This window comes from Myxocyprinus asiaticus, chromosome 38 (assembly GCF_019703515.2).
Source record: "Myxocyprinus asiaticus isolate MX2 ecotype Aquarium Trade chromosome 38, UBuf_Myxa_2, whole genome shotgun sequence".
Classification (NCBI taxonomy): domain Eukaryota; kingdom Metazoa; phylum Chordata; class Actinopteri; order Cypriniformes; family Catostomidae; genus Myxocyprinus; species Myxocyprinus asiaticus.
In genome coordinates, this window is record NC_059381.1 from 34,181,943 (window position 1) to 34,201,530 (window position 19,588).

The 19,588-nt window shown below is 35.9% G+C and overlaps 1 protein-coding gene across 1 annotated transcript; it reads right to left on the reverse strand.

The window, feature by feature from the left end:
• Positions 1-5,664: 5,664 nt before the first annotated feature.
• LOC127429365 (lys-63-specific deubiquitinase BRCC36-like) lies at positions 5,665-19,015 on the reverse strand. The gene is made up of 8 exons (XM_051678357.1): positions 18,775-19,015; positions 18,556-18,676; positions 18,224-18,310; positions 11,675-11,763; positions 11,429-11,484; positions 10,897-11,028; positions 10,707-10,750; positions 5,665-7,320 (listed from the first exon to the last, which is right to left on the reverse strand). Exons 1-8 carry the CDS (start codon positions 18,877-18,879, stop codon positions 7,172-7,174), a joined length of 783 nt encoding a protein of 260 aa, XP_051534317.1. The 5' UTR covers positions 18,880-19,015; the 3' UTR covers positions 5,665-7,171.
• Between the last annotated feature and the right edge of the window lie 573 nt (positions 19,016-19,588).

Here is a 19,588-nt window from a genome sequence, read left to right on the forward strand (position 1 = left end):
AACATTCTGAAGCAGAATATCGATTTCACATGTGATTATGTTGCTATAAACTATAAATCAGCTTTAGAATAAAAAATTTAAGAAATATAGAACAATAAAAACAATTCATTAACAAATGTACACTACAAACATTTAGACACACTTTCCATGTACAGTATATGTTTCTCATGGTCTTTTGATCTAAAGGCTTATGCTTAAATGCTTGAAATTTTTGTAGACAAACATAAATTTTTTCTACCTATTAATTTATTTACAAAACAAATGTTATTTGCAGAATCACACAAAACACGAACACTGCAATAGTCTATTCCTTCATTAATAACATAAAAATAATAAAATAAGTCAGACAAATTGAAAAGCATATTGAATTGGCTTTTACAGAGTTTAATTATGCACAATAATTTTACATGTCGAATAAAATGAGCGATGGAATATCAATAACTCTGCATTGGGGATGTGATGACCTTGAATAGAGAATCAACTCTGAGTGACCCCTATAAGATGTATTGCTCTAGTGCTAAATTGGCGCATTCCCCTAACCCACAAAAATTAACCAGTCAGGACACAGAATTCACAGCCACTCCTCCCCCTGCCAACTAAATATGTAACTGCGGCTCTTGCCTGTAACTGCCACATTCATCTTTTTGGTATTCATGACATATTTTATGACATAGTTTCAGCAGATTTTATTAAATGGATTTGAGAATAAAAGAGGGTTCGGTGTGGCGATGAATTCTGTAATTGCTTTGACTTGGCTGTTACGATCGTTGAAATGAGAACTCTTCTTGTAATAGGCAAATAAATCTTGGAGCAGAATCAAAGATGCAAATAAACTCAGAGCGTGGAGGTTAGGAATGGCGGAACGTTAATTGAAGTATACAGGAAATGACTGACAGCCATAGAGCAGATCGCTGATGCAGAAATCTGAATTTACTTTGGTGACAGAAACATTAAAGGAATAGTTCACACAAAATGACAATTCTGTCATTATTAACGCAATCTCATGTTGTTCGAAACCCATGTGACTTCCCATTTTCCATGGAAAACAAAAGGAAACCAGAGTTATCTTAACCCTAGAGTGTCTTCCAAATTTAGTCGAGGGCCAAGCAATATATGTGTGTGCTCACAGCATGAATCCATCCTGACTATTTTGGAGGTGGTAATTAAACACTGTCGGCCGCTGGGATGTCATTGTCCATTTCCTCATCGCCCCGTCTGCCATAAATATATCCAGGGGCCCATGGTCCCATAGGCATCTCATCAAATATAATGCCCTCCAAACACTCAAACACACTCTGTCCCTTAGACTTTCTACACACAGATTGATAGAAAAACGTGTACACACACATTTTCAGATTTATAGAGGATTCAGCTTTACATTCAGGTTGCTGCACACTCAATAAATGGCAGCGTTCTGCAAGGAGTAATAACTGGTAGGTTGATGTACAGGGAGGGAGAAACCTCTTTGCCCTTTCTCTCCATCAGTCTCAGAGAAGGGCCTTCACAATATTATCGCTAGCTCGCCTCCAGTCCCAGAATGAGTGCTTTCAAACACACACAAGCCATTCTGTTTTACTGGGGTTTTAGACCAGACCTTGACACAAAACGATGGTAGAACATTATTATCCATTGTACAGTGCAATAAATATGGGATGTTCCTTCTAAACGAGTATTTGCACTTCCAGATCTTGTGGGACAACTCCTAATTCAACTCCTGAGATGACATTTTAAATACATCTGTGATGATTGGGTCAGAAATGACCCGTATAGAATTCAATCGATTTTCAGTAGATTTACAGCACACTCATCTATAAATTATGAACATGAAAACTGGCATAGGCTTACCTACGTTTTCACACTGAACACAGGCTTACATATTAGCATTTTAATAGGAAAGAGCACCGCCTATATGTCAGTTGTGGTACTACTTGTGTAGATATACATAAAGGATTTACAGTACTTAAAATAAGAGAATACTTAGATTACTTACAAATTTAATCTGTTTGAAAGAAAAACAGAATCATGGTTTATATTTAGCAAAATTACAACTATATGAATATAGAGGTGTGTGTGTGTGTGTGTGTGTGTGTGTGTGTGTGTGTGTGTGTGTGTCAGATTTGACCCGAACATAATAGGTGTGGGCAAAACATTTTACATTTTCCATAAATATATACATATTTTGTCAGTGTTGAGGATAACCCAAAGCATTTTGACCAAACTTAAAATTAAGTCTAGTTTTTCACTGTTTTTAACTATTAAATGGGTCAAAAATGACCCAGGAATAGGAATAGTTCACCCAAAAAACTTTGTCATTATTTATTCACCCTTATATTGTTCCAAACTCAGCCTGATCTCATGAAAATTACCTAACTGTGGTAAAATTTTTGCAAAATGACTTTACATGGTTCATTCCATGTATCGCAGCAGTTCAGAGGTGAAATGACCACTGTGTTGCACTAAAAGTGAGTAAAATGTTCTCCCAAACAGATGATGTTTTTAAGGTTAATGCTTTATTGAGTTTTAAATCAATAAAACTGATGTCCCTACCCTAAACCTAACTGATAGTGTCAGAAAAAGCAAATGAGAGATAATAATAATAATAATAATAATAATAATAATACGTTTATTTTATATAGCACCTTTCTTGAACCCAAGGACGCTTTACAATAGAGCAAATACATTAAATACAGCAAATGGACCAATGACACACACAAAAAAAAAACTCCCTAACATGCAGCCAAGAGATAATACTGAGTGAAGAGATAAGTTTTAAGATGTGATTTAAAGGAGGAGAAAGTGGTGAGTTCCCGAAGGGGTTGTTGGAGAGTATTCCAAAGTCAAGGAGCAACAGTCATAAATGGCCTGCCTCCCATTGAAGACAACCTGAATTTCAAGACAAATGTATTGTAAGTGATTTAGGGACTTAGTGGGTAAACCAAAGAAGAATGAATTACAATAATCCAATCTAGAGGAAATGAACGCATGGACTAGTGTTTCTGCATCATTCGTATTGTGTACTGGACGGAGACGGGCAATATTGCGTAAATTAAAGAATGACGTCTTTATAATGTTATTAATGAAAGATGAAAATGCACATTTTGTGGTACTTCTATGACTTTTTTTATCATGCTTGAACAAGCTTGTAAATGTAGTTGGTTATGTAATGCAAACATTAGAATGTATCGCTTCCTTTACAAGTCATGCACTATAGTAAAAGTGTTTAGATATAATAAGATAGCATTGTGTTACTGTATTGTGTTTTTTAGTATGGCTGGAACGCTGTAATGACCAATCAGCATCCAGGGTCATTACTAGTCATTTTATAGCCAAAACGTTGCACTTTATGATTTCCTTGTTGTAAAAGGATCTGATTGTCTGCTGTTTATTGTTCCTACTGCACCACTCAGTATTATAAAAAATTAAGCACACCATATGAACTGTATTTAGTACTAGATAAGAATATTTAGTTTGTTTGCACAGCATGGCCAGTTTCACAATCTGAGATTTAAAGACTCTTGTGTTCAATACAAACTGATGACATTGCTCTACACTTTAACAGGGACATATATAGCCATCTAGTGGCAGGAAATACAAAAACAGTAGATAGGTAGATAGAAAGAAAGAAGGAAAGAAACAAAGAAAGAAAGAAAGAAAGAATTGTGCTCAAAAGTTTGGATACCCTGGCAGAAATTGTGAAATTTTGGCATTGATTTTGAAAATATGACTGATCATGCCTTTTATTTAAGGATAGTGATCATATGAATCCATTTATTATCACATAGTTGTTTGGCTCCTTTTTAAATCATAATGATAACAGAAATCACCCAAATGGCCCTGATCAAAAGTTTACATACCCTTGAATGTTTGGCCTTGTTACAGACACACAAGGTGACACACACAGGTTTAAATGGCAATTAAAGGTTAATTTCTCACACCTGTGGCTTTTTAAATTGCAATTAGTGTCTGTGTATAAATAGTCAATGAGTTTGTTAGCTCTCACGTGGATGCACTGAACAGGCTAGATACTGAGCCATGGGGAGCAGAAAAGAACTGTCAAAAGACCTGCGTAACAAGGTAATGGAACTTTATAAAGATGGAAAAGGATATAAAAAGATATCCAAAGCCTTGAAAATGCCAGTCAGTACTGTTCAATCACTTATTAAGAAGTGGAAAATTCTGGGATCTCTTGATACCAAGCCAAGGTCAGACAGACCAAGAAAGATTTCAGCCACAACTGTGAGAAGAATTGTTCTGGATACAAAGAAAAACCCACAATTAACCTCAGGAGAAATACAGGCTGCTCTGGAAAAAGACGGTGTGGTTGTTTCAAGGAGCAAAATACGACGATACTTGAACAAAAATGAGCTGTATGGTCGAGTTGTCAAAAAGAAGCCTTTACTGCGCTAATGCCACAAAAAAGCCTGGTTACAATATGCCCAACAACACCTTGACACGCCTATAGGCATTTTGCCAAGACGAATGGGCAGCTATACCACCTGAAAGAATTTGGGGCCTCCTAGACAACTATTACAAAAGACTGCACGCTCTCATTGATGCTAAAGGGGACAATACACAGTATTAAGAACTAAGGGTATGCAGACTTTTGAACAGGGGTCATTTCATTTTTTTCTTTGTTGCCATGTTTTGTTTTATGATTGTGCCATCCTGTTATAACCTACAGTTGAATATGAATCCCATTAGAAATTAAAGAAATGTGTTTTGCCTTTTCACTCATGTTTTCTTTAAAAATGGTACATATATTACCAATTCTCCAAGGGTATGCAAACTTTTGAGCACAACTATAGATAGATAGATAGATAGATAGATACAATTTAATCTGAATGACTCATTTTAATAGTCTGCCTAATTTGAGACCTTTTCAAAGTGGATTTTTTTCCCTAGAAACATCCTGTGAAATTATACAATCATCACAGAGTGCAAGATTGTAAGGAAGCATGTGTAATTAGACAATTTTAATACTAATTGTTTTACATACATTTTCAGTGAATAGGGTACAACTGGGCTAAAGGCACATCTTAAGAAAATGTGTTTGTTTTTTCTGGTCACAAAATGTATCAAGATCAAATTGATTTCTTTTTATTGAATATTGTTGGAGCAACATAATTTGTGTGAATTTGTATGGGGTTATAGTGATATTGTGTAGATTTAGAGGCAATAATTATAGGGCAAAATGTGTCAACTAATGCAAATATTTTTGAGACGGCCAGATACTTTTTGAGTAAAAAATTAAGATAATGCTTACTCAAAATAACTACTTCAGAAAAGGGTGCACAATTTCCGGTGAATTTCAAACACATTTGGCATTTTATAACATCTCAAGTCTTCTATAAGCAAATTCATCTCCATTGTGATTGGATCAGTCAATGTGAGCCCACTTTGAACATTTTTCAGAACAAATCTAATCGCCCCACTTATGAAAAACAATGTGTTTTATAGGTGCCATTAGCACCTGCAACAGTTGACTTTTTACCCCAAATACCATCCTTTCACTTACTGGACAGTTATTAAAAAACTTTTAATTTCATCACCTTGAACAAAATTTCTGGGATTTTCCAGGATTGCCTAAGAATGTCCCTGTGTAACTGTGGTAAAATCACTGTAAGTACTGTCTTATGTGCAAAACTGGCACATAGAATTTTTACATGGAAATGCAGTCCAAAAGTCTGAACACACATTTATTTCTTTTATTTTTTTGTACCTGGAAATAAACCACACACAAAAATATTTAAAACAATCAAAAATTATAGGAAATAAAGAATAAGAAATGTTTTAGTGCACCATTTTTATATCACTTATCAAATAAGCACATTTGTGACACTGACCATGTTAACTATTTTGTAAAAATGTCTCCCATTAAAACACACAAGATGTTTTTTGGAACATTCTCAAATCACACTTGATAACATATTTTGCATGCTGTCAATAAAGTAAAATGGAGACAAAAAAATCTGAAATTGATTAAAAAAATGTATGCTGATAATATAATTTGCAATGAAAATGTTGTATTAATTTAGAAAAGAATGCAAAGTACAGTCATTCTCCCACTGTATATGTTTCCCTTTACCAGGCATTCAAGTGGCACATCATCACCACAACATGGGGTTTGACAACTCAGTCAGAAGGGTATGTTAAATTCACTGTTTTCTGTCTTTCTTTCATCTGTTCTGGCCAAAATTGAGTCTAAATGAAATTATTCTAGAACAAGATACTAACAATGTAACAAACTCAAATTTAGACATGAACACAGTGTCAAACTGGAGCCTTTTCAAACAACAATAGGTTTTACATTACTCACACATTTATGAAAGCATCAGTTAGGGTTACGTTGTCAAAAAAATTATCAATCTACAGTAAAACCTTATGGTCCTTGAACCAGATCCAGCTGTTTAAAGTGTTCATTTTAGTATTTTGTTTTTTAAAGTTCATTACAGTCATTTTTATCACACCTTTTCTACTTTTAGTCTCAATGCCAGACTGTTAGACTGAGGAGCTACTTGGCCATCACAGAAACATAAAAGCACAAAAGCCAACAGATAATTCCAAAAACTGACATTTTTAAGAGTTTCCAGTGAGTGTAGTATCATGCAGATCTAGGCTTCAACAAAAAAATGCAATATATATATATAAACTTTATGTATGAAAAAACTTCCTTTTAATTAACGGGTTTGGCTATTCCAGTAATTTAACACCATACAGTGATATTCTAGAAAACTGTGTGCTTTCAGCTTTGTATGGAGTTGTATTGAGATTTTGTCCTGGCAAAAATGTACCAGAAAAGCCAGACCTATTCATTAGAAGGGGAGGTATCACATCCATTTGGCCACATAGTGTAAATACTGTATGTGTGCGCCTGTGGCACAAAATAACATAACTGAAAGGAAACTGAGCTAGAAAAGTGTCAAACCGAACAGTTCGTGGGCTATAGAGGCAAAAGCGTTCATAATTCAAATTTCTGTGTGGAAGCACTCAGACAGTGATCAGAAATGTGCTGAGGTCACAAAAATGGGGAATTACAGACATCCTATCTGTGCTCTGCCAGTGATTTCTGATGAGAGGAGTGCAGTAGGCAGAAAGGCCAGTGCTTTCAGTGCAAAAACTAGAAACTGAAATAAGAAAGTCAGCTTTTAAAGAATTCATTCTTTTATTCTCCTCATAATGAAGCCAGTTCTTGTGTCAGTCGTTCTTTCTCTTTCTGGAGTTCGATGATACTTTGATTATTTTGTTCCAGTCGATCTTCCAGCCACTGTAGCAGCGGGCCGCTTATAGCCGACATCTGACTGCACAGGTTTTTAGTGAACACTGAGAACACACACAAAATGACAAAGACCTTTACAAATCAGATTTCAAAACTGTCAAAAAGTTTTTACATTTTGCCATTTGTGAAATAAACAGGGTTTTCCCACAACATAAACAAGATAATTTTTATCATAATTATGGTGCTTGCAAGGCAGGGCTGCATTGACATTCCTCCTCTTTTTCTTCTCTGCAAATTTCTACAATTAATACAGCTTGGATCGCTTAACATACAAATCCATCTAATTGTAAACATTATACTTTAATAATTTCATATTAAAGTTTCTCATTGACACACTGATAGAATCTTCCGCCTTTCAAAATGTAACTGACAGCGATGACATCATCATTATATTTTCATACTCAAACGGTAACCAGTGTTGGGTGTAATCCAATTACAAAGTAATTACTGTAATCTAATGACTTTTTTAGAACAAAAACTTGTGTAGTACATTACATTTCAAATTCTTATAATCAGATAACAGTTTCTGACTTTCATTTAAGTAAATTACTTTTAGGTATATATATATATATATATATATATATACAAACACTGAGCACTTTATTGGGAACACTATTTTTTTAATTAATTAATTATATTTATTTTTCACACATTATACATTTGCATATATACAGTGAAATTCTTTTTTTCACATATCCCAGCTAAGCTGGGGTCAGAGTGCAGGGTCAGCCATGATACGGTGCCCCTGGAGCAGATAGGGTCAAGGGCCTTGCTCAGGGGCCCAACAGTGGCATCTTGGCGGTGCTGGGGCTTGAACCCCTGACCTTCTGATCAGTAACCCAGAGCCTTAACCGCTGAGCCACCACTGCCGCCACTATGGTGCTAATAAACCGGTCTGGCCATTCTCCGTTGACCTCTCTCATCAACAAAGCATTTCCATCTGCAGAACTGCCGTTCACATTTTTTTTTTTGGGCACCATTTCTGAGTAAACTCTAGAGCAGGGGTGTCAAACATATGGCCCACGGGCAGGATCAGGCCTGCCAAGGATCATCCCCGGCCCACAGGTTGATTTGCGAGAAAAATAAATAAGTAATGTTGGAAAGCATTCACGTTGATTTAGTCTGTAACTTGGGTAAGATGTATTCATACTATTATTTTGTTAGCAACAGCAGAACAGATAAACATTTAAATTTGTGGTGTTGCATGTATGTTATAGTTTGCATGATCAGTGAAATTTCTTTTAATTTATGTGGGACATTCAATGCTCGCAGTCACGTGTATCAGCGAATGCCATACATGTCTGAGGGTGACACAAGTTCCATGGCCACACATTCCCACAGTGAAGATTCTCTCATAGAAATAATAACAACATGGACAGGTCCAAGGATAAATATTAGATGTAATAATGTTAGGCAGGTGGTTTTAATGTTGTGGCTGATCAGTGTATTTATACACAGTTGAAGTCAGAAGTTTACATACACTTAGGTTGAAGTCATTAAAACTAATTTTTTAACCACTCCACAGAATTCATAATAGCAAACTATAGTTTCGGCAAGTCGTTTTGGACATCTACTATTTGGCTAAGGTGTATGTAAACTTCTGACTTCAACTGCATATATATATATATACACACACAGTATATATAATTTATAAATATAAACTTCGTCCCCCAAGCAATGTCACTAGGTCCAATCAGGCCCACGACCCAAAATGAGTTTGATACCCCTGCTCTATAGACTGTTGTGCATGAAAATCCCAGGAGATCAGCAGTTACAGAAATACTCAAACCAGCCCATCTTGCACCAACAATCATGCCACGGTCAAAATCACTGAGATCACATTTTTTCTTCATTCTGATGGTTGATGTGAACATTCACACGATTGGCTGATTAGATATTCGCATGAATAAGTAGGTGTACAAGTGTACCTAATAAAATGGCTGGTGAGTGTGTATACAACATTTTGATTTTTATATAATAAAAGAGAAAAGCAATGCATTAAGATATGCAATGCAAGCAAAGCAATGCATATTTACAGGAAAAATTCAAGAAATTCATGAATTATGGTAGATTAGTCGTAGTACCAACAAAAAAAGAAGATTGATCATGATTTTATCTATTGACAGCCTAAAATAGTTGTAGAAAATGTAAATAGTAATTTTAGACTATTGATCAGTCAGTAATCTGATTACAGTTTTAGAGAAGCAATTAGTAATTTGTAGTGAATTAATTTTGTGTGTTATTTACCAACACAGAGTAACAAAGTACAAATTGTTCCTGTACTTAAGTAAAGTTTTTGAACAAGTATTTCGGTCACTACATTTTGAAGAGAAACTGAATACTTTTACTCTGATACATTCCTCCAGAACCTTTAATTCCTTTTGCAACTGAACTACGCAAAAAATAAAAGCTGCAACTGCTGTAAACTGCATGCAGCTCGATAATAGTGACAGCCTAAGTGATTTGCAATCAAATTGTTGTGTTGAATCTTTTTCTAATCAATTAGATTTTTTTTTTAATCTGTTTTGAATTCGAAAACTGGTCTGAATTATTTATCTGAATTTCTATTTCCAATGTGAATATGACATATTAATAGTATATTGTCTAAACGGACTAGATCTGCTATGCTGCTGCTACTGAAGATCAAATACGGAGACTTGCTACTGTTAGAACATCTACATACATAATGAGTTAAGCATGTGGACCTGCTGCTGCACAATTAGAAAAACACAAGATATGTTGTATCAAGCATGTATTACATGCTGCTGCACAATTAGACATAAATACAATCTCCATTTAGCAGATCTAAACAGGTGAAGCTGGGGAGGAATAGGGTTTCTCTGGAAGGAAAACTCTCACAGCGTGCTGCAGTGAAACCGGCTTACTTGCAAACTGAGCAAATTTAAATGTTAGACAAAGAGTACACAAGTTGATTGGCTACCCGATGATGTCAAAGGACCTATCAGCTTACGCCATGTGAGCCGATTGGCTTGACATATCACATGTGAGCGAACTGATTGGCTAACAGATAACAAGTTCAAAGAACCTTTCAGCTTACACCATTCAGAGTTTCATACCTGAACTTAGTCATTATAACGATTAGATACTTTATACAACACTGCTCTACTGAATTGTGATTGGTCTTCTTGTGTCTATTTAACCATCTACGGCTGCCTTTACACTCCACTAAACACTGACTCTTTACAGTGCTGTGTTGAGTGTAAATTCTCATGCACAGCCGACAGATAATGAGACACGTGCTGAGTGTCATAAAAACGGCAAAACAGACTCTGATATAAGCATTTAATTTACACAGAAGCAAAACGTAAAACCGAAACTTTCCTGAAACTTTAACACTATTATTTTGCTGCCATGCAAGCATCTATATTTCATTCTGGAAATGCAGATGTAGATATAATAACTACATTACCTGATCCATTATGTATCTTTGTGATAGGATCCAGATGAGTTAGACTACAAAACAAATGACATTTTTTTCAAAACAAAATAGCTTGAGATCAAACAATAATTGGCAGACCCTTGTTTTAGAGATAACATGAGATCCTGAGCAGCCATGATGTAAAAGGAGGAAATGGACTGCCCTGGTAATAACTCTCTACCTGTGAATTCTTCTGTATGTATCCTGTTCTTCCTGACAGAGGATTCTCGGCAGTTCCACAGCAGACTCCAGACAGACTTTCCCAATGGCTTCATGTGGGACCACATGGATTGGGATTTCAATCCGCTCATACCTGATCATATGAGATGGAAAAAAGGCTGTAATCTGTATCTTTCGACCACTGTAACTCGAACTCTGTCACAATGCAGTGGAGGTTTTGAAAAGAGGTTGTTGTTGAAGGATGATGCAGTTAAAACTATATTGGATCCTCATAAATACTGCTTATTTCACATGCACAGGGTGCCGTTTCTTTAAGCCACAGGAGTAAACAGTAAACAGGTCAAACGGATGGTGAAAAATGGTCAAGAAAAACCAAATTATGTGTGATTTGACCTCTTTAAAAACTAGATATTTAGATATTTAGATATTTCTCAAGGAAAAGGACAAAATGCAATGGTAAAATGCACACGTACAATCTATATTTTTATTTTTGCTGTAAAACGTACAAGAAAAATGAGAAGCGGTTTACTTACTCAGAGCCTTTTTGGGCTTGTACTGACTGAAAACAGGTGTACAAAACTCTACCAGTCTACAAGAGAAACCGACAAACACATCATGGTCAAAATCATCTAAAAGCTAGAAGACAGAATGTTGTTTAATTGAGGTAAAGACACAAGAGAGGACACAATGCATGACATCAATTAACATTACGGTGAGTATTCTGTATGTCACTTTAAATAAAAAGCAAAATGACAAATAGCTATGTGTTCTTAACATACCTTTGTGTTTTTATCTTCTATAAAACATGAGAAGATGAGTCCAACAAAACCTTGATCCATCATCTGATACATCGCCTGAGTCCTGATATCTGTACAGAGAATAACCGTTGTACTCTTGAGCTGAAGCATAATCCAGAAATCCATTTTCCATTTCAACCATTGATGTTGGTGAAAATTATATTCAAGTATTAAGATTCAAGACCAATCATGGTCAATGCAATTTAATGCATTAATCCTTTAAGCTGGGATCGGAAAACAATAATTATCAAAATATAAATAACTAGTCTTGACCAATAAAACAAAATAGGTATCGTTTTAAAGCTTAGAAGCTGTATTTTACATTGCATGTAGGCATTATGACCAAAACTGAAAAAGTGCTTTGAAATTTGCAGTGTTCAGTTTTGATTATTTATTTATTTTTATATTAAAAAATTTTGATTTCTCCCTTTTTCTCCACAATTTGGCATGCCCAATTCCCAATGCACTCTAGGTCCTCATGGTGGCATAGTGACTCGCCTCAATCTGGGTGGCGGAGGATGAATCTCAGTTGCCTCCGCGTCTGAGACAGTCAATCCGCGCACCTTATCACGTGGCTTGTTGAGCGCATTACCGTGGAGACCTAGCACGTGTGGAGGCTCACGCTAATCCACACGGCATCCACGCACAACTCACCACTCGCCTCACCGAGAACGAGAACCACATTATGACGACCACGAGGAGGTTAACCCAACGTGACTCTACCCACCCTAGCAACCGGGCCAATTGGTTGCTAAGGAAGCCTGACAGCAGTCACTCAGCATGCCCTGGATTCGAACTTGCGACTCCAGGGGTGGTAGTCAGCATCTTTACTTGCTGAGCTACCCAGGCCCCAGTTTTGATAATTTATTCATAATTTTGCACTGTACATATTCTTGTAATCAGTAAAAACATCAAACTGATCAAATAGCCATGTGTCATATGTTGTTGGAAGCTCTCAAAGCGTAGAATACAACCAGCCTATTTGTTTTACTCACAGATAAAAATGCAGTGAGTAATAGCTATGTCTTTGACAAACATGTTACATGTAAACAAGTGTTTCTTATAAGCCGCGTTTTTACGTATAACTTCAGGAAAAAAACAGAACATAAAATAACACACAACATTACTTAGAGGAGGGGATTCCTGTTAAAACGAGCTCACACACAATGTAATCGGATGCATAGACCATTAGATAATCCACACGAAGCACAATGTGCACACAGCACATAATGTGCTATCTGGTTAAAAACGCGTTAGCTTGATGTAGTATGCTCTCCAGCATCATGGAATTCTAAGCTAATCATATTAGGATTCAAATCGCTGCAACCAGAGGTGGAAGTCATCCAAATATGACTAGAGAGGATTGTTCACTCTAATTACATATTCAGACTCAATGATGACTCAAATGACACAGAATGGAACTGAATGAGATCTTGTTACTCAATCTCTAGGGAGCATACCTTTAGTCATTGTTGTGTTTGCATGTGTCTTATGTAAAATTATTATGTTTTGTTTTTGTTTTTGTTTGGAGGCTTTTGGACACTAGGATAAATTATTTTTGTAATGCTATAACTTTTGATTGCTTTGTCGTATCAACACAAAATTTGACAGGATTACAGTTGACATGATTGGGAACAAAACAAAACACAAAAAAAAGTTTTTCGGAGCTACCTTATTTACACCCTGAGATTTATAATTTCAAATCAGAAAAATAGGGAAAAAGTTCATTTTTTCAAGTTTTTTATTTTCTTTTTATTTCTCAGCAGTTTCTTAGTCAGAGACTCTCAGAATTTATTATAATCAATTCATTCAAAAATTTGAAAAGTGGGCCTGGATAGCTCAGCGAGTATTGACGCTGACTAGTCGCAAGTTCGAATCCAGGGTGTGCTGAGGGACTCCAGCCAGGTCTCCTAAGCAACCAAATTGGCCCAGTTGCTAGGGAGGGTATAGTCACATGGGGTAACCTTCTTGTGGTCACAATTAGTGGTTCTCGCTCTCAATGGGACACGTGGTAAGTTGTGCGCGAATCGCGGAGTGTAGCATGAGCCTTCACATGCTGGGAGTCTCCACGGTGTCATGCACAAAGCGCCACGTGATAAAATGCACGGATTGACGGTCTCAGAAGCGGAGGCAACTGAGACTTGTCCTCCGCCACCTGGATTGAGGCGAATAACCGCGCCACCACGAGGACCTACTAAGTAGTGGGAATTGGGCATTCCAAATTGGGAGAAAAGGGGATAAAACATTTTTAAAGAGAATTAACACATTTGGAAAGTTTTCTTTAAAAATGATACCAAACAATTGACAGTCTTTGTTTTGTTTTTGTTTTTGTTTTTTTGTTTTTTTTGTCAAGTTATATGCCTTCAATTTTGGGCATGCCACTAAAACAGGGAATCTTTAAAAAGACCTTCAGAGCAGGTGCAAAGTTTTGTGTGCGATGTGTTGGGCACTCAGGTCTCGTTCTGCCCCAGACTCTGCATTTTGGGAGATAGGGAGGTCATGGATTTGGTAGATAAGTACATGAAGGATTGGGTTTTGACCGGTGTGATGATTGGTAGACAGGTTATTTTGAGGAGTTGGAAGTCGGATGGAGCACCCTCGTTCCCTGAGTGGTGCGCGGAGATGGGGAGGGTGGCTGCCTTCGAGGAGGGGTCGAGCATTAGGATGGGGGTTAGGGAAACTTACAATAAGAAATGGGGCAATTATTTAGCGTTTTTGAGGGAATCTCGAGGTGGGGCGGTGGAGGGAGTAATTTAGAGTTTTTTATTTTATTTTATTTTTTTAATTATTATTATACTTATTTATTGTATGTTATTTTATGTTGTTGTTTTAGTTTTCTGTGTGTGTGTGTGTGTGTGTGTGTGTCTATATTCTATTGACCACAGGGTTGTTCGTGGGGGGGTCAGGGTGGGTTGAGAGTTTGGTAGGGGGAGGGGATATAGTGGGGGTTTAATGTTAAAAGTTTTTGATTCATTATATAGATGTTGTTGTATTTCTTGTGTTAATTTATGAATCAATAAAAAATGTTAATAACAAAAAAGACCTTCAGAGCTTGAAGGGTTAAATAAAAATTTCTGCAGATCAGTCAAAATTAGACTTGTGAAAAGACATTAAGCAGGGTAGGGTTATTCTATGTCAAATCAACCAAATTTCAAGAACTTCCCCACCTAAAATCTTTATTTTGTTAATACTTAAGAAAGTTAAACATAAATGATGATGAAAGCCAAAATATGAAATGCCATGGATAAATATTTAATGAGTAATGCATTCTTTTATAGAGGGGGGTCAAAATTACAATTTTAGCCTATGATTTTGGAGCAAAAGTACAGGTCAAAAAAATATAATAACCTTAGAAAGGTAGCAGACAGTGTTATATTATTTTTACACTGAAATATGTATTTTGGTATCTTTATTTTTAAGGTCCTATATGGTTAAATCCTAGAGATATGGGGTTCTCAGTGTGGCTCCATGCGTTAACTGTTAGGTCGAAACAATGTAATGTTGAAATTAGAAATGTACCACTATTTATTCACAGAAAAATAATAATGTGTCCAAATACAAATTTTCAAGAGTCACTTTTAGGGTAGAAAAAGCATAATGTGGAGCAGAGTCTGTTTAATTTTGTAGCTTTTTCAGTTAGTGAGGCGCATAAAGCAATTAAAAATCCTAACCCTACAAAAACAGCAGGTGCAGATGGCCTGGATCCATATATATATATATATATATATATATATATATATATATATATATATATATATATATATATATATTCACCATTTACATCTTTTTAATCTTACTTTGATCAATAATAAAATTCCCACAATTTGGAAAAAGGCATTTGTTTGTCCACTGTTAAAAGGTGGTGAGCCCTCACTTATGAATAATTATAGACCAATATCAAATTTGTCAGTTCTAGCTAAGATCCTGTAGACCTTGATAGGTAACCAACTAAAGGAGTATTTGAAAAGTTATGCTCTTTTAAATAATTTTCAGTCTGGTTTTAGAAAGCATCACAGTACCATAACTGTGTTCACAAAGGTAGTGAATGATATTATTCAGTGTCTTGATAAAAAGCAGCATTGTGCTCCTCTTTTTATAGATCTGTCTAAAGCTTTTGAATCAGTGGATCACAATGTAATGCTACTATACAAATACTGTCTAAGAATGGATTGTCTGATCAAGCAGTTGGATGGTTTATTAATTATCTTGCAGAATGAACACAGTGTGTTATATCTGATGGATTTTTTCATCTGAATTCAGATGTTTTATCTGTTTGTAAAGGGGTCTCACAAGGTTCAGTGTTGGGCCCCCTATAGTTTATTATTTATATTAACAATTTGGGATATAATGTTCATGATGCAAATTTTCATTTTTATGCTGATGATTTGGTTGTTTGTGATTCTGCTTTTAAATTGAAAACTGCTTTGGAAATTTTACAGTTAGCTTTTGAAAAAAATAGAAAACCAACTTCAATATTTAAACCCAGACAAAACCAAATTTATGATTTTTACTCAATCAAAAATATCTCAGAATGACTTAATTCCGATAAAGACTGTTCAAAGGGCTGAAATTGAGATTGTGTCCACCTTTAATCATTTAGGAATTTTATTAGATAATAGCCTGACGTTTAAACTACACATTGATAATTTGAGAGTGAGGTTGGGATTCTATTTTAGAAATGAGTCTTGTTTTTCTTTAAATATTAGAAAAAACATGTTGCTGCTACTTTTTTTTACCTGTATTAGATTATGGTGATATTTTGTACAGAAATGCTTCAGCTTCATCATTACATATGCTAGACAGTTTATCATGGGGTTCTGAGATTCATTACAGGATGTATTCATTGTGTACTATATGCAAATATTGACTGGCCTTCATTAAATATGCATAGGTATTTGCATTGGTATGTATTTATTTATAAAGCACTGGTTGGTTTGTTACCATTATATCTTACAACTTGTTGAAATCCAGAGCAATTTACATTATAGCTTACGATTGGAAGATTTATTACCTGCATTAGTACAGTGAGAACAGAATTTGGAAAAAGGGCCTTTGCTTTTGCTGCTCCATCATCTTTGAATACTCTTCAGCAAACTTTGAGACTGCAATGTTTGGTCCCTTTAAGTGATTTTAGAAGACATGTTGAAGATTTTTTTATACCAGAACTTAGGTCAGTGTCAGTTTGTTAATGCATAGTTAGGCTTACTACATCTGTGCCTGTATCGACTGTCCCTTGTTTAAAGTTGTGTCTTTATAGTTTAATTGTTTTACGCAGCCATTTTGGCCAGGTCTCTCTTGGAAAAGAGATTTTTAATCTTAAGGGATTCATCTGGTAAAATAAAGGTTATAATAATAAGAAAGTCAGTACAAATACAGTAGAGTTTCAGCATCTTTCGTGATTAAACCCCCAATGATGCATTCCAGAGCTTTGCAGATATACGTTTCTGAAATCCAAAAACTAGATACAGGTAGTGCACACTCACTGAAGAGCCACATGTGTCACTTATATTTGTGTATTTTTTGGACTCTTGAAAATGAAGATTTTGATATTACTGTTTTAATGTGAATAAATAAAAGTACATTTCTAGTTTCAACATTATTTGTACTTCAGATGTTTGTTTTGTTGGACGAGAAAAACTAGCTTCAAGTTGTGACCCACATTTCCTTTGAAAATGTAACAATTTACAGATTGAAGCAATACTGAGAGCCCAATACAGTATCTAGGATTTAACCACATAGGGATTTATGAAGATAAAAATGGAAAGTTTGTTCTGAACCAGAATCTAAAAGGGTATTAAAATATGAAGAAGAAAAAAAAAAAGACAAAAATCCAAGGCACTCACATGGTGAAGATAAAAAACACCTTTATTCAACTGGACTCATAACATCTTATAAAATATGTTGTTAGCCAACGCATTTCGGCTAAAAAGCCTTAATCAGGGTACTAAGATATTAAGATATCTTTAATACTTCTGGAGTTATAGGCACTCCAACTTTGGAAAAACAACACAAAAATGTGTTTTATCATATTTTTGGACTTACACCACTGGCATATAATGCAACAAGGGGTGCTGACATCAACTGATTTTAGTAATAGACCTATTCATCCCTGTGTAAAAATAAAATAAATTTTTACCTGTAGTTTTGTCCCAAAATCATAGGTGAAAACTATCATTTTGACCCCCCCTGCAAAATAATGGATTACTCAGTAAATACTGATCCATTTAATATTTTGACTAACCCATTATTTATGTTTATCTTTAACCAGTAAAAAAAAATTTATCAAAAACGACATTTTGAGCTGGGGACCTCTGGTTGTCACGTAATGACCCTATACTAGCATAAACTTACAAAAATAATTGATGGTTATTTTATTACAATTATTTCTCAATAAAGTAAAACCAATATGCCACAAAAGCAGTGGACTTTGGTCCTGTAATTCTTACACTGATATTTGAAAATCATCACAAAACAAGCTCATCAGAGGAATTAGTGTCAATAAAAGAGAACTGGTTAGGCAATTTTACTGACCGACATGTGATGGCCACACAGTGATGTGAGGATGAGAGTGGTACCAGCCCACAACTCTAATGGGACGTCCCGTCATCTCTGCGAACCTGTGCCTCATATTAAGAACAAATTGTATAGTATGGAGCCTGTAAATGTGCTACACTAGTATCTAGTCACGGTAACACATAACATATACACATAATAATACATTTCATTATTAAAAGTCGTTCTCAGACATCATATAATGCACATCAATTTGCAGCATTGAGAAAAACAAAACAAGAAGTCCTATATAACTAAAGAAAAAATCCTCTTGCATGGAAATAACACATATTGTATGTATACGGAGGATATCTCGGCTTCAGTGGATGCAGCTGACAGCTGCTCTGGGGAAATCTCTACTCGGTCTTTCCTCTTGTCTGATCGGCGCAGAATAATGACTGAATGAATGTGCACGATGCGGTTTGTGTCCACCTGACGTTCACACAGACAGTTCAAGAGTTTCATAAACACATCTGATGTGATTCACACATTTACACAAATACAACACTTAATAAACACAAGATATTCACCTCGCCAATGCACAGACCCATCACTTCCTCTTTCTCCGTACTGAGAGCATGATTCATAAACACAAGAAAGGCGTCTGACTCTAAATGCACCGCACTCACTGCCATGATGTGACTTATAATCAAGGAAATCGGATTTTACTTTAATTTGTTTGCTTGTTTAACACTGTACAGCACTTCCGCATCAAGAAAGCGTCTGTGTTACATTAATCTATTCCGATAGAAAACAGGAGAACTAATGACTTCAGCCAAAGTCCCTTTCAGGGCAAGTCAGTCCAATCGGCGGCCATCTTTGGGACGCTCAATGTAAACAAGCGGCATAAAAGTACAGCTCCTATCTAATTGAATGCGGAAAGTCCGAAATCTTAAAAACGGTTGGTCAAGATTACGATCAAAGAACATATTTCAAATCAGCAGTAAAATCTGACAACAATGGTGCTTCTTTAGAATAGATCATGCCAAAAAAAAAAAAAACTACTTTTTTAACTGCACGGTTTGAGGGAAATAACACCGCCCTCGCAGAGAGAGCTCTCGCGGCTGAAGCTACAGAGGTTAGTTCACTCTCTGTCTCAGTAGTGGATGTAACCCGATCCTTCCGACGGGTGAATATCCGTAAAGCCTTGGGTCCAGACTGCATTCCGGGCCTGTCATCTGAGCGTGCGCGAACCAACTGGCTGGTGTTTTTACGGACATTTTCAACCTTTCCCTCTCTTTGTCTGTGGTCCCCACATGCTTTAAAACGTCCACCATTGTGCCTGTACCAAAGCAATCCAAAATCACTTGCTTAAATGACTGGCGTCCTGTTGCTCTGATCCCC